Here is a 15,273-nt window from a genome sequence, read left to right as displayed (position 1 = left end):
ACCCACAGAGACAGAAGAAGATACTGAAAGCCAGCCACACCCAGGAACACTGAGAAATGCACACTCGCACATGTGCACACACACAGGCAGGCACACAAGGAAACAGGAACCGAGCTCGGGTTTCAGGGAGGCTGATTTCTATACAAACAAGTTAGAACTTTAAAGAAACACAGGTGACTCCAACGTGAGCGGTCAAGAGGGCTCAAAGGACTCGAGATGGAAGGACCGAGCTGAGGTGTGGGCTGTCTACCCTCTGGCAAGGTGATACTCCCTCCAAACCCACCCTGGAAAGTGGATTAAAATACTTTCCTAAACTAGATGAAGACATTTCTTTGACTTGTTATCAGCCAGAACTACTGAGAGGCAGAGCCTGGACAGGAGTGGGGAGGGGGGAAGGTTCCCTCCTAGGCCTGGAGGGGTCGCAAAACGCACCCTGCTGCCCCTACCAGCCCCTGCCCTGACTTCCTGCTCTGGACCTGATCAGGCCCCACCCCTTCTCCGGCTGTCTGACCCTCCCTCTAACACATTCCTTGGGCTGCCTGTTCCCCTTCACCTGTGCATGCGACCCTCTTGTTTCCCTTTGATCCCTCTTGGAAAGGCCCCTCAAGTCAGAGCACAGCAAACCATCACCCCCATTCCTCCTCCCCGTCTCAGAGAAATTCAGAAGCCGTGGAAAGAATCTGAGGCGGAAGAGGATGTTGAATTCAGTGACCTTTAAAAAACAGCCTTCAGCATCTCTCCACCACCACCATCCCTTCCTCCCCAATTCTGCTGGAAAAATCTTAAGGTGACATTTATTGACTATTTGCTTTCTGCTGGTCACTCTGCTAAGTGCTTTTCATGACTTATCTTTCACTACCTCCTCGACTCGATATCTCCCAATTCATAGGAAACTGAGGTTCAGGGAAAGAAAAATGACCACCCCAAAGTCAAACCGCTAAAAAGCAGCCAGCTGGGCCTGGAATCCAGGTTTGACCACTCTTTAACCACTGCACCAGAGGGCCTCCCGCCCCTCTCAGGACTGACTGGTCCAGATCAGCTGCAGGATTTGAGAAAGTTTTGGGGCATACTGGGGAGGACGGCAAGGGGCACCAGAGGCAGGACCGGTGTGGCTGGAATGAAATTCTGAAACCACATTCCCCTCCCAAGGGTGGCCCTTCCTCCCCCCAGGGCCTGGGAAGGGGACACTCCCTCTGGCTCAGGTCTCTCCAACATTCCAGACACACCTCTTGGGAGCTGGGGACCAGGAGGGGTTGGAGACCTGAGATGGAACTGCATTCTCCCATGGCCACTTCCCCCAGAGTCTTGGCTGTGTGGTCCTGCATTTGCCACCCACCCTCTTTGGACCAAGTCCCCTCATCTATGACGTGGTTGGGGATCACCAGCTTCATCTCTAAAGGCCACATTTCTCCTGCCAGACCCAGAGATCCTCTGGCTGCCATGGAGTTAACTCTGCAGGAGGGCTCAGCTTGGGGCCCGCCTTCCCTTTTATTCCCAGTGAAACTTGAGGAGCATCTGGTAAGGACGTAGGGAAGGAGAAGGTGAGAAGGAGCGCATGATTTCCTCACAGAGCTTCCTGGGCTCAGGTGTGCAGAACCCCTTGCCTCCGAGGGGCTGTCCAGATAACCACCGTCAGTGGGTCCCATCCCAGGCTTACGGGCAGCAGAAGTGTTAGACTGAAGAACTGAAAAGAGGGGGAGGCGGGATTAAATGTGGTCCCTGAGTTCAGACGCCTGACTCTAGAAAATAGTGGAAGGGTCGGAAGAGCAAGGATGACTTTCTGGAGGAGGAGATGCTAGGGAAGACCAGGAGTTGTTCCGAAGTGAGCACTTTGGAGCAAAGGTCCGCTCCAAAGGGAGGACGGCACAGAAGGGAACCGAGTCGTCTACGGGCAACGGAGCGTGGTGAGAGGGCCTACAGGGACCACGCGCCCGGTCGTGGGGGTGCTGGTTGCAGGAGTGTTTGGGGTTGTGTCTAAGAGCGGGCAGAGCCATGGACAAGAAGCCCACTTCAACAGTGGTGTCAGAAAGATCCTTCATTGCTCTTACAGAGTCCGGCTGGGGTAAGCCCGGAGCCAGGGAGGCCACTAAAGGGGCTGTGGCAAAGGTCGGGTTGGAGGTGATAGAGCCTCAACAGCAAGCTCTAGAAGACGATTCAGGGCCATGGTCTGATTGGTTTCCTCCAGCAACAGGAAGCTCACTACTTCCTGAACAGCAGTCCTCCTCCCCTTTGGCCAGCTCTACCCAAGAAAGCGTTTTTCTCTTAAGCCAGGTTCAAGCCTGCTTTCATGGGATGATAGGTGGGTGCAGGAGTCAGGAAGGAGGTATGCCACTCATTGTGCAAGAGGTTGAAAGCTTGGGGAAGTGTGGGGGCCACGGAGTTCAAACAAAGGCTTGGTGAAGAGGCTCTGACCTGTCTGTGGGACTGATTCCTGCCTCTGACCCTACCAGCAGGGCCCCCAAGTACTAGCCCTAGGCTGGTGCCCTGGCCAGGTGAAAACACCAAGCAGGGGCCCTGGCTGGTGTTTGTGGCTGGACCTAGTGAAGCACCTTAGTCCGGTGCTTAGCACTTTAGCCCCAGAATAGCAGCAGAACAAGCTGGGAGAAATTCACAACTGGCAGTTTTAGGCACACATTTTATTGTTTTTTTATATAAAAGGAGAAAAGAGTACTTTTTTTGAGTGGAGGATTAAAGGAGTAAAGACCCTATTTTAAGTAGAGTCTCCCAACCCCCATCCCTAAAACAAACATCCTCTGTATTTAAAAAAAAAAATCAAGCACGAGAAACTTACGACCTGGACTTCACCCCCACCACCCTTATGCCTACATTATGACAGAACTATGTTCTCTGTTCCTACTTATATACAGCCAGAGCTCCGAGCTCCACACACACCTGGGCTGTGGCCTCCTCTGCCCCGCCCTCCCTCCATATTCCCACCCTACCTCCCCTAAAATCTAGAGAAGTCCCCTGCTTAGAAAAAAGGGCACATACACACCCATACTCAGCACACATATATCTGGACCCTTCTCCACATGGAGCCCCTGAAACATGCAGACCCCTCGCACTTTTCCTCACTTACTGATGGGAGGGACACACTGCAGACAGACCCTCCCCTTCCTCTGGGCTCCTCCCACAGCTAGTATCCTTTCCACTTGGTCCCTTGCCCTGAAGGTCTTAGAAACCTCACACACACACATACACACACACAGAGCCCATTCTTTTTGGGAAACTAAGGGTATGTTGGCCCTACTCCCTGTCCCACCACTGCTTAAAGACAGTGTCCTAACAGCCCATTTGGGGAGGGTCCTGGGGAGAATCCCCAAGGGGGCTGTCCACTGGAGTGGGAGTAGACCAGGAGCTTCTCCATCTGGGAAGGGGCCCTGAAGGCTTCTAAGGCAGCAGCCCCTGCACAGTCTGTGGGTGCTCGAGGGAGGGGTTGGGGAGGGAGCCCCTGCCCACTCAGATCTGCTCCTTGTGCTTCACATGGGCCAGCTTCACATTCTCCTGCTCAGTGGCGGGCGGAGGCTGCTCCAGGTGGCAGCCAATCATGAGCTGGTACACGAAGACGCCCGCAATGGAACCCAGGAGTGGAGAGACGATGGGCACCCACCACCAGTGGCGGCCAGTCCTGGGGACAGACAAGAGGCGGTCGGGGGCGGGTGGGGCAGCAGAGGGGTGTCAGGCGAGGGCAGGCTGGGTGGGGGCGGCACTCACGTGAAGACTTCGGAGCCCCAGCCAGCAATGGCGGTGAAAAGGCGGGGACCGAAGTCCCGGGCGGGATTGACAGCATAGCCCGAGTTGAAGCCCATGGAAGTGCCGATAACCAGAACCACCAGACCCACGGTGAAGGCCTCCAGGCCGCGGGGGACGGGGTTGTTGTAGGGGTCAACAATGGCCAGCACGCACACGATGAGGGAGGCGGTGCCAATGAACTGGGGAGTGTGGGGAGAACAGGGTGAGGAACTACTCCCATCCCACCATCTGGTCCTTCCTCTGTCCTTGGGCTCCCAGAGTCTTAACATTTCCCATATTCAGCTCTTTCCAGCAGGGGTGCTAGATTGTGATGGAGCAAAAGGGATTCCCTGGAGAACTGGCTAAAGATGCCAATTCCTGTTTTGTAAGTACCTGCCGCCATGATTGTGAGGTAGGTGTCCCCCAAACCCGAACTGAGAAACCCTGCTGTAGACAAGGAGTCCCGTCCTCCTGCCACCCATGAGCAGCTGAGCAGCTTGATCCTCCCCTGTGTTCCCAATTCCCTGGCCCATACCTGGTCGAAGAATCCATTGACCATGTCCAAGTGTCCCGAGGGGTAGGTGGCAAAGATGCCAGCTGTGCCATTGGGGCCCGAGACCACGAGTTCATTCTTGGCAAAGTCCCAGATTGCATCTGGTGACAGACAGATCAGACCCAGAGTGAGTGAAGGCAGAAACTGACCTGCTATTCCGTCTCCGGCTGGACCCACCCTCCTGGGGGATCACAGGTAGGGTACATCACTGCTGTATTACTCAGGAGCCTGTGGAGGGGCAGGGGGTGGGCGGGTGGACAGCCTGGGACTCTATTGTTGCCCAACTTGTTTCTTTCCCCTTATGCCCCCCACCTTGGGCCCGTGAGGGAGATGAGTGAGTCAAGAGCCTGGGGCTTGGGCAGGTCCCAGCTGTCTGTCATCAAAAGGCTGGGTGCCAACAGGTCCCAAGCAGAGGGAGGAGGTAGTGGAGGATGGCAGGGTGGGGAATGCTCACCGTAATACAGCCCAAAAACAATCCCAGCGCCCAGGAAAGCTCCTAGTGTCTGAGCAAAGGCATAGATGGGCAGCTTGATCCAGGGCTCACGCGCCAAGAAACACATGGCAAAGGTCACAGCAGGGTTCAGGTGGGCCCCTGGGCAGAGGGGAGATGGGAGCTATTAGTCACTGTAGCTTGCCCCAGTGGGAAAGCCAAGATCCCTAACCTCCCTAGTCCCCCTCTCTGGCCCTCATAAGCAGGGGTGCAAAGAAGGGTTTTCCTGTACCAGATGATAGGCTGGACTATGTAATAGGCCAACCTCCAATCATCGGATTCCAAGGTGAGAGTCAAAGGTTCGAAGTATTGAGTTCCTTTTCCATTCTCCTCTTCCAAAGGCTCAACAAGCTAAGCCCACAACTATGCTTTGTCCTTGGGAATGTCTTCCACCACCCCCTTCCCCAGCTGGGTTCCTTGTGGGAATGCCATTTGAGGGTAAAGACTGAAGGGGGAGAGCAAGTCCTTACCAGATACCTGGCCAGCCACAAGGATGCCCAAGGTGACAGCGAAGCCAAAGGCTAGGTTGATGGTGAGGAAACCACCGTGGGTGCCCCGGCTGAGTACCACCTGGGCCACAGAGCCACAGCCAAACATCTGTATCAGGAAACAGAACCAGGCAGGCGGAGAGTGAGGCCCAGCAGCTCTCGGATTCCAGAGGAAACGGGTGAATTCCACCTCCTACCTCCATCAGCTGTCATCTGGAAGACTTTGGGGAAGCCCCTTCTCAGGGGAATCCAACCTACACCCCTCCTGCAGCAACTGTACCTGGCAGATTAAGCAGACATGCCCTCCCACCCACAATGCAGTCAAATGATCTACCCCTGAGCTATACCCCCTCTCCACCCACAATGCCCACACTTTAACAGGGCCCCATGGAAAGGACTGGAAGCAGAGTCTACAACTGGAAGCCCAAAAAATGACTGGACCATCTTCTCTGACTTTTTCGGAATCTCCGTAGGAGTGGAGTACAGGGGAGCAACTTTCACCCTAGCAGTTTCTCCTGCAGCCCCTCAGGCTGGGCTCACTAATCCCCCACCTACACATGCCTCCCTCCTTGTCCCAAAGAGCTTAGGGGTGGGGGTGGGGGCTGTCTTATGGCACAGAGAAACAGGGAAAAGGCCAAAGTTAGGCCTGAATCTGGAAGGTCAGAGCCCTTGCTCCTGTACCAGAGCCTCCTCTCTCCACTCACCCTGACCTCTCCACCTTCAGGGGTCCAGGTTCCCTACTCAGATGTGGAGGTCCTGAAGACAGTTATCTCAGTGGCCCCTCTCACTAGAAGCAGCAGGGCAGTGGAAGTGCGCAGACTGGTCCTAAGGTTTCTGGCAGCGATGGGGAGATTCAAGAGGACTAAAGTCCCTGATGTCCCACAAGTATAGAACACCCTGTTCCTCTTGTTTATTTATTTAATTATTTAAAGATTTTATTTATTTATTTGACAGACCAGGATCACACGTACGGAGAGAGACAGGCAGAGAGGAGGAAGCAGGCCCCCTGCTGAGCAGAGAGCCGTGGGGCTCCATCCCAAGACCCTGAGATCATGACCTGAGCTGAAGGCAGAGGATTAACCCACTGAGCCACCCAGGCACCCCTGTTCCTCTTATTTAAATGTAAAAATGCTTCTGCACCAGCCACAAAGAGCTTTGCCCTGAGCCTCCAAGAGTGTTCCTTAAAGCTTACTCCAGCCCCTGCCCTACGTTTCCTCTTCTACTTCCCCATAACTAAGTGCTATGCCTAGCCAGCAGGCAGCTCCCAAGACTCGTGCTAAGGGCCCTTATCCATTCGGATGGGTCAGTGTCCTGCTGTACTGAGCTGTTAAGCATTTTGATTATCATCCCTCAGAACAACCAAGAGAAAGTGGAGAAGCCAGCGGCAGTGATGCTGGGCAAAGGTGTGGAGGCAGGTGAGAGTAAAAGATCAGAGACCATGAGTATGTGCGGGGTGCAGGGGGGCACATGGGGGTCCAGGGCACCCTGCCCGCCTTGGCAGGCCCTGACCTCAGCTCTTTTCCTGCCTGAGGCCCAAACCTGGCTTCATCCCAGGAGACCTTGGAGGAAGAAGCTGTCAGATCCAGTTCCACCACCTTGGGGCTAATCTTCCTCTTCCTCCTCCTCCTCCTCCCCCACTCCCTGCCTTGCCAGGTACCCCAGAGAAAGGGGCTCCCCTCATCCCAAGGCCAGCCCTGATCTTGCCACCACAGGCTCTGGGTCCCCAGCCCACAGAGGTATGCAGGCAAGCCCCCCACCCACCACTCTGGGGTCTCCCAGGCCTAAGCCCCTCCCCTCTAGGCAGCCTTTGAGGTTCTGTTTTTCACTGACACCAGATGCCTTACACTCACCTGAGCCTGAAAGTCTTCACAGAAGTAACACCCTCCTTTTGTGGTTGAGGATAAGCCAAATGATCCTGGGGCTCAGAGAAAAGTCTGACTGCTTCTTTGTGGGAGAGGCTAACTGAGATGTGTGAGGCGTTCTGGAGGCCCTTCTATGAATGTGGAAGATGACTTCCCCTGTCCTAGCTGCTCTCGGACAAGGATGTCCTGGACAATCAATCAGATAGGGAGGGAGGGACACAAGACTCTGGGACAGGACAACGAAAAAGCACCTGACCCTTTTCCCTTCCCTTCTTTCCAGGGGGAAAGGAAGATGACGACGGAAGGGCCACTAGCCCTGTGAGGGGCTGTGGATGAGTGCCCCACCTGGCTTCTCCCTTGCTCTTCCTGGAACCAGCCAAAGGTGAGTCTAAGACCTCTTCTCACGGGGCGCCTTGGTGCCTCAGTGGATTAAAGCTTCTGCCTTTGGCTCAGGTCATGATCCCCGGGTCCTGGGATGAAGCCCCACATCGGCTCTCTGCTCAGCAGGGAGCCTGCTTCCCCTCCTCTGCCTGCCTCTCTGCCTACTTGTGATCCCTGTCAAATAAATAAAATCTTTAAAAAAAAAAAAAAAAGACCTTTTGTCACCATGGCCACCACCACTACCCATTTGCACCACCCCAGTCGTACCCATCTGCCTCTCTAGTTAAGCTCCACAGGGTGCTGACTGGTCTACAGTACCTACAGTTGAGCTAGGGCAAGGAAAAGACTAACCTATTCACCCCATTAAAGCAACTGAACGCTAAAGTAACCCAGAAGAAAACAGGTGTAACCACATGAGGGGCTGAAAATCAGAGAGCAGGTGGGACAGGAAATGAAAGACTGTTAAGTGGTGTGTCTGTCAGATCCAAAAAATGCAAACAAAGTCACCCAGGAACCTAGAGACGAAAGTGGTGTAACCAGAAGTAAATGGACTGGGGAGCAACCCAGGCAGTGAAGTGGCCTACTCAGAAAACCCACAAACTCAGAGGCTGAGTTAAGAGGGTGGGGAGAGGGCGCCTGGGTGGCTCAGTGGGTTAAGCCACTGCCTTCGGCTCAGGTCATGATCTCAGGGTCCTGGGATCGAGTCCCACATCGGGCTCTCTGCTCAGCAGGGAGCCTGCTTCCCTTCCTCTCTCTCTGCCTACTTGTGATCTCTCTCTGTTAAATGAATAAATAAAAATCTTTAAAAAAAAAAGAGGGTGGGGAGAAATCAGAGTGCTTGGGCACAGAGAATGATAGCATCTGTCTGGATGATGGACAGAGTCTGGTCCTGGAGCAACTCAGGACAGAAGAGTGACTTTAGTGACACCACATGCTCTGTGCCCAGGGCCCACCAGCCTTCCACGGCCTCCTTATCTTCTGGATCCTCCTTTCTTCCAGCTCTGCTCTTTTCACCTGTGTGGCCTCCGCCCTCTGCCCCCACCCATGGCAAACTGTCCTCACATCTCAGGAACTTTTGGACTTTCTGGAGCTTAATTATTCATTAGGAGCCAGATATAATACTGGCCCATTTGCCAATGCCTCCACTGCCTTCCAGGGCTGAGACTTGGGGAACCTGGGAAGGTGAGGACCAGGAGAGGACCCTGGGGTTCTCAGACTACAGGGGAGACCACTGCCCCCAGCTGGTGGGCTGGGGCCCTAGTTAGAGGGCCACTGATCAGAGCTGACAGTGGGAGTGACAACTGGCATTCTGGCAGGACTCAGAACTGCCGTGATGGGGTTAGAGCAAGGGGGGAAGACCACTCTGGAATGGGTCAAGGTGAGTAGCAAAGCAGGGAGAGGGGTGGCGCCTGCCTTAAAAAAAAGTGTCTCCAGTGTGAACAGAGGGGTCGGGGAGCATGGGGGCTGGAGAAAGAAGGGCCTCTCCCGGTCCCTCCACTCACCACGAGGATGAGGGTCCCCAGGCACTCAGCCAGAGCCTGGCGCAGCAGCCGGTAGCGGATATGGAGCATCTCCCCGCAGCGGGACACCAGCTCCTTCTGTCGACCCATGGCTGGAGCTGCAACGGAGCGGGCGGGACGGACTCTCGAGTGCGGCGGGCCAGCAGCAGTGGCCCGAAGCGCCGGGTGGCGCCCTTTATAGGAGCTGGAGGCACGCGCCCCGCCCGCCCGCCCTGCAGCCCCGCCCGCTGAGCCACGAGCCCGCCCGAGGTGTGGGCAGCCGCCCCCCAAAGCTTGCCCAGGTAAGCTGGTGGGGACGCTGGACTGTGGGAAGCTGAGGAGGAAGGGAGGGGGCGGCGGGGGGCTGTAAGGAGCTTTAGGGACGACGTTGCTCCGGGAGGGCACTTAGAGGAGGAGGAGTGTTGGGGGCAGAGGGGATTGCGCGTGTCGATTGCGGGGAGGTAATGGCGGGGTACAGGCGGGTGCAGGACCGTGGCTGGGGAGCATGCAGCCGCCACTGGAGACCTTGGAGCCCCACAGTCATCCGCACGACCGTGCCAGTGAGAGAGACAGGTCGGAAAGGAAAGGATTGGCCCCACCCAGCTCTACAGGGTGGCGGGCCCCAGCAAGTCCTCCTCAGTCGGGGGCTGGAGGGATGAGGCTGTGGGCCGGGAAGGGTGAAGAGACCCTCCCCTAGTCCGGACTTGGGTGCGCTCACAGAACATATACTGAGCGTTCATAGGCGGTGGTTCCTTGTGCTGACTACCTGTCCCATGTTGCATGTCCTGACCAGCTCTGTCCACAGCTGTGTCCACCCATGACGTCTGACCTGTGTACCAGATCGCACTTGGACATTTCTCATGGCTGTGCATATGCCTGTCCAACGTGGCTGGCTTAACTCCATTTGCCACACGTGGACCTGCCTGTGTTTTGCACATGGCTCCAGAGGCCGAGCGGCAGTTGTCCTGACATGCCACGTGCCATATGCTTGCCAGCAGGGTGAGTCCCAACTGTTTTTAACCCTCCCTTCCCCCACTCTTCACTGATTCCCCAGCCAGGGGAAAGTTTGACCCTTTAAGAGGTTAAGCTGGCTAAACTGTGAGGGTTGTCGGTCCCATCTGAGGTGAGGTGCCATCTGATGAGGCCATCTGAAGTGCCATCTGATGAGGCCATGTTGCTCCCCATAGTGCATTTAATAATTGGAAAACTGAGGTGTGGTTGCCTGGGCTGTTCTTCCATGGGACTGAGGAGACCACATTTTGGAGAGGTCCTTAATCCAGGTGGTCTAAGTCCCCTGGGGACTTATCTCTTGCGGAGTGGCTGTCAGAAATGAGGGCTCCAGAGATGACTCATGCCCAGAGATTTAGCAACACACTTTTGGTAAATTTACACACATGCACATGCACACACACACACACACACATCCTAAAGCTGGCAGCCACTCTCACCTATAAACACTGAGCTCTGTTCACATGCTCATGGGATCCCATTCACGTGAGAGCCTCGCCATGGGCTTAAACATATACGTAACCCACACAAGAGGTCTCCCCAAGGCCCAAGGAGAAGCGCCCCCACTCCCCAGGCCCCCACGGGCTGGGAGGCCCCATGGTGAATCAGGGGCACATCACTGTGCTTACCCACCGCCCCACTGCCAGTCTGTGACTCAAGATGCAACCCTAGACTCCTGAAGCCAGAGCCCAGACTATGGAAATGGGGCACACCCTCCACGGTGCTGCCCTTTCTTCTCCCCATCATGTGCTGTACTTCTCAGCCCCTCGATTCCTCAGATGGGGCTTCAAAGGCAGCAAAGGACAGGAACTGGCAAGGAGCTCCTCAGCACTAGAAGAAAGTAAGGAACCCCAGCCCATAGCACCTCATCCTCACTGTGGCCCATCCTAGCCTGGCCTGGAAGCGGAGCACAGGAGAAAGACAGAGGCAGCTTTGCCACCAACAGGCACACGCAAGGCCCCTAAACACATGTGTTTGTACTCAGCTTATAGGTGTTCACATGTGCTGCACCAAGTACTCCCATCAAACTCATCCCTATCTAAAATTCCTGTGGACACATACATTCATACAAATACACATGCATATGCATGCACATTGGGATGGTGTGGGGTCAGAGCTAAGAAGATACGATATGGGTAGGGGCTTCGTGCTTCTTAGTGGGCCTGAAAGAGGGAAAATGATACAATTCCTTCCAAGGGTCCCTTATTCCTACAAGTCTTCATGTGGGATTAAGAGGGGGCAGGACATGGGATGCCTGGGTGGCTCAGTTGGTTGAGCGGCTGCCTTTGGCTCGGATCATGATCCCAGCGCCCTGGGATTGAGTCCCACATCGGGCTCCTTGCTCTGCAGGGAGCCTGCTTCTCCCTCTGCCACTCTGTCTGCCTGTGCTCTCTCTCTCTCTCTGACAAATAAATAAATAAAATCTTTAAAAAAAAAAAAGAGGGGTGGGGTCAGGACCTGGGGATTTTGTCCAGAAGTGGCAGGCTAGCCTGAGTTTGGGGGCTGAAGCCAGACCTCACTGTAGCGCATTATAGTTCAATGTCAATGGCGCCCCCCTGGGGCAAAAGATAGAAAGAAGCATGTCTTCATGGAGAAGTGATTGAAGCCTGGTATGGCCTGGCTCTGAGTCACATAGCTTACTTATAGCTCTCTGGGCTCCCTCCTGTGCTTTGAGAAGGAAAACCAGTGCCAAGTGCAGGCTAGAAGCCAGCCCACCTGGGAGCTCTGGGAGGATGCAGATGAGGCACCACCTCCTCCCAGGGCGTCTTGAGCAAGGTCTATGTCTCACCTGGGCGGGAGGGCTGAGCCCAGGAAGGGGCCTTGACAGCCCATCCACCCTGTGGGAGGCTGTGACTCCTTGAGGTCAGAGCTGGGGGAGTGGGTTCCCAGGCAAGGGAAGGGCTAAAGATGCAGGTCCCAGCCTGCTTGACCAGAGGGGCCGGCTGGGGCCCTGTAAGGGGGCAGGGATGTGGTGGCACACCCTTCATTTCCTGCCCCCCAAACTCTTTCTGCTTCAATAGGAGCAGCCTGAACCATCAGAAGATACATGGTTCTTGCTGTCAGCAAGTGGGGTAGAGAAGAGTGTAGACATTGGAAAACAAATCATGCTACAGTCCCCCCAGCCTCTTCAAACCCCTAGTCTCCTCCAGAGCATTGGAGTGGATGGGGGGAGTGGCAGACCAAAGCAGACATGCAGACATTTTCAAGTTTAGAAAGCACATCCCCCCATTTGCAAAGCAACCCCCAAAAGTGAGTGTATCCCTTCCCGCTTCACAGAGGACAAAACTGAGGTTTGAAAAGAAGTTACCTGCTAAGGTCTCAGCCACTAAGTGTTAAGCTGGGATTCTCAAACCCCATGGGGATGAGGAGGGGAGGTAGAGAAGGGCAGAGAAGCCAGGGAGTCTCAGGTCTGAGGCATAGGAGGAGTGGGGAGCCAGAACACAGGAACCCACTAAGTCTCTCCACACTTGAGCTCCCTTTCTAGAATGTGTCCCACTCTTAGGCCACTGCTGGACATTATTCCTGCTCCTAGGCCTCAAGAGTTGGGGGCTGACTCCAGACTGGAATTGGGAGTGGATAGCAGAGATGAATCATCCTATTATGAGCGTCCCTAGACTGGGGGGAGGGCAAGCATCTCCTCCCACTGCGCCAACAGTCACCCCCTGTCTCCAGACAAGGTGGCAGAGAGCCCATAAACACAAACTACCCCTTTGGCACTTCCAGCTAGACGTCCAGCTGGAACCTGAGAAAAATCTATCTTTAGACCCATATCCTGAAGATTGTGGGTTCACCTTTTGGTGTCCCTCAGGTGCCCTTGCCACCCTTTGGGGACAGCAGAAAGTCCTAGAGGAGGCAAGAGGTATGGGGGCAGAGGCCTAGAATCCTTGCTGAGGAAGGGCCCAGAGTCTGAAAGTCTAGGCTGATGGGACAGAGGCCTCTCACAGACCCGGAATCTCAGCTCCAAGTTTGGCTTGGCCACCTCTCACTGGGAGAAGAGAGAGACAACTCTCTTCTCCCTAGCCCTCAGAGTGTCAGTTTCTTCATCAGTCATCTGGAAGTTTCCAGATGGGGTCCTCCCATCCCCCAACCCAGGGTCTTTGTAAGAACCAAACAAGACTGTGGGTGCTTCAGGCTTTAAAAACTGTATTACGTAGTCAACATAGAAAGAAAGGCTCATTCTAGAAGCTGCCTCCTTAATCTGAGCCACATGTCCTCCTGCGTGAATATGCATACGTGTCCCTGTGTGTTCTTGACTGTCTGTGTGTGTATCCATGGAGGCCTGCATGGACACATGGACAACCATGGGGTCCATGCATGTGTGTGTATATCCATGAGGGCCTGTGTGTGCATTTGTGTATCCCAGGGGCTCTGTATGATATCTGTGTGTACCTGCCTGGGCCTGGCTGTGGCTCTGGGTCCAGTGTTTACAAAAAACAGAGATAGAGGATGGGGATCTGTTGAGAAATCTGGAGACTTTGGGCTTGCCCCATGCCAGCCTGAGGGGAGGGGAGTTGGTGACATGGAGCTGACACAGACCAGGCTATCCCTGTGAACAGGCCTAGGGTGTCCGGAAGGCTCAGGTTCACACCTCAGGGATCAGATCCTCAGAACTCCTGGGTTTTCTGTTTTCCTGTCTCCTTCACTAGCAGGAAACTTCTGGAACGAGGATGGGTGCCTCAGAGAATGAGGGGTTATGACCAGAGTTTTAGGAGAAAGAAAAGCTCATGGGGCTTCCTGGGGGGGGCCAAGAAGAGAGGGTGGAGCTCTTGCAGGGCTGAGGCAACTAGAGGGCTTCCTGGAGGAGGGAACATTTGGCTGGGGACTTTTTTTTTTTTTTAAGATTTTATTTATTTATTTGACAGAGATCACAAGTAGGCAGAGAGGCAGGCAGGGAGAGAGAGGGAAGCGGGCTCCCTGCTGAGCAGAGAGCCCGATGCGGGGCTCGATCCCAGGACCCTGAGATCATAACCCGAGCCGAAGGCAGCGGCTTAACACACTGAGCCACCCAGGTGCCCTGGCTGGGGATTTTAAGGAGGGTCTTCAAGGTGAGAGCCTGCTGGGCCAGGCCGTGATGAGAGCACCTGTAGTACATCAAGCCAGGAAGAGCTACTGGGGGAAGGAGTTTGGGTTCTGTACTAAGGGCCTGGACCTTACTGAGGATCCAGAGATACTCAAACGTGCTTCTGTAATCCCCAGGGCTCTGAGGGAGTTCTCAAAGTGACTCTGCCGCTGGAAATGGGGAGAGGGATGCCAAGGAGGCAGAGCCCTGGCCCTGCCTCCTGCTTCAGCACAGTGTTTTAACCATGTTATATCAGGGTTCTAAACAGGATGATAATGGAGAAATATTTCACTGCTAAGAATAAAAGCTGATCGGAGACCTGAGGGTTTAAAGCAGGGGAGTGGTATGGTCTCCATTTGCCAGTTAATGGAAGGCGTTAGAAGGATCCCTCCAGCTGTGAAGGGGAGGATATGTTGGAGGGGAGAGGCTGAGGCCAGGAGGCCTGGAAGGAAGCCATGGAGGAGGGAAAGAGACCAGATGGAGGGCAATAGCTACGGGGAGTGAGGAGGATTTGATTTGGGGATTTAGGGGGCAGAGAGAAGAGGGCAGGTCGGCAAGGAACTAAAATGGAGGCGAGCAGAATTGGGAAGACTGGAACTTGAACCTGATTTGGGGCCCAAGACAACTGCTCTCTGAGAGGCCTGTGGTCTGAAGAGGGAAGGATGGGGAACAGGTGGTGGAAGGAGGCTCCATCTGGTGTTCCAGAAATGTCATGGGCATGTGTGAGACCCAGTATTCTCTCCCCTCATCCCAGCCCAGTCTGGGCGCTAATTACAGGGCAGCTACCAGCTGCCTGCCCCCAGGGAAGAGGCATCACAAGGGGAAGGATCTAAGGGAGGGGACAGGCTCCAGCAGGAGGTTCTGCTGTCAGACTTCAAGTATGACTTCCTGAGGATCGCTAGACCTGGGATCAGTGGGAACCGAACTCCAGGGAGACCCCATGGTTTGGGAGACGGGGATGGGGATTTTGTGGGGGCAGATTAGACAAAGGCCAAGATGCCATATCTCTCTATGCCGTATAATATGATTGCCATTGTAGCGATAATTAGATGTCCATCACATAATTGTCCTTTCTTAAGTGGCTGGAATAATTAAGGTCTCTTAGCAGGTTTGTTGATTATAATACCACATTGTCAGCTAGGGGGACAGAGGAGACTTAGGCTTAAGCTAAGGTGGACCAGAGTGTGCATACCCCCATCC

General features: G+C 54.6%; 1 protein-coding gene across 1 annotated transcript; it reads right to left on the bottom strand.

Annotated features, from left to right (window-relative positions):
• Positions 1 to 2,621: 2,621 nt before the first annotated feature.
• Positions 2,622 to 9,161, bottom strand: AQP3 (aquaporin 3 (Gill blood group)). Its single transcript, XM_044265513.1, has 6 exons — positions 9,009 to 9,161; positions 5,246 to 5,372; positions 4,740 to 4,877; positions 4,268 to 4,386; positions 3,715 to 3,932; positions 2,622 to 3,628 (listed from the first exon to the last, which is right to left on the bottom strand). Exons 1-6 carry the CDS (start codon positions 9,114 to 9,116, stop codon positions 3,460 to 3,462), a joined length of 879 nt encoding a protein of 292 aa, XP_044121448.1. The 5' UTR covers positions 9,117 to 9,161; the 3' UTR covers positions 2,622 to 3,459.
• Between the last annotated feature and the right edge of the window lie 6,112 nt (positions 9,162 to 15,273).

This window comes from Neovison vison, chromosome 9, assembly GCF_020171115.1.
Source record: "Neovison vison isolate M4711 chromosome 9, ASM_NN_V1, whole genome shotgun sequence".
NCBI classification, from domain to species: Eukaryota; Metazoa; Chordata; class Mammalia; order Carnivora; family Mustelidae; genus Neogale; species Neogale vison.
Note: the sequence above shows the minus strand (reverse complement) of the source record. Positions and strands in the feature narration are given on the sequence as shown.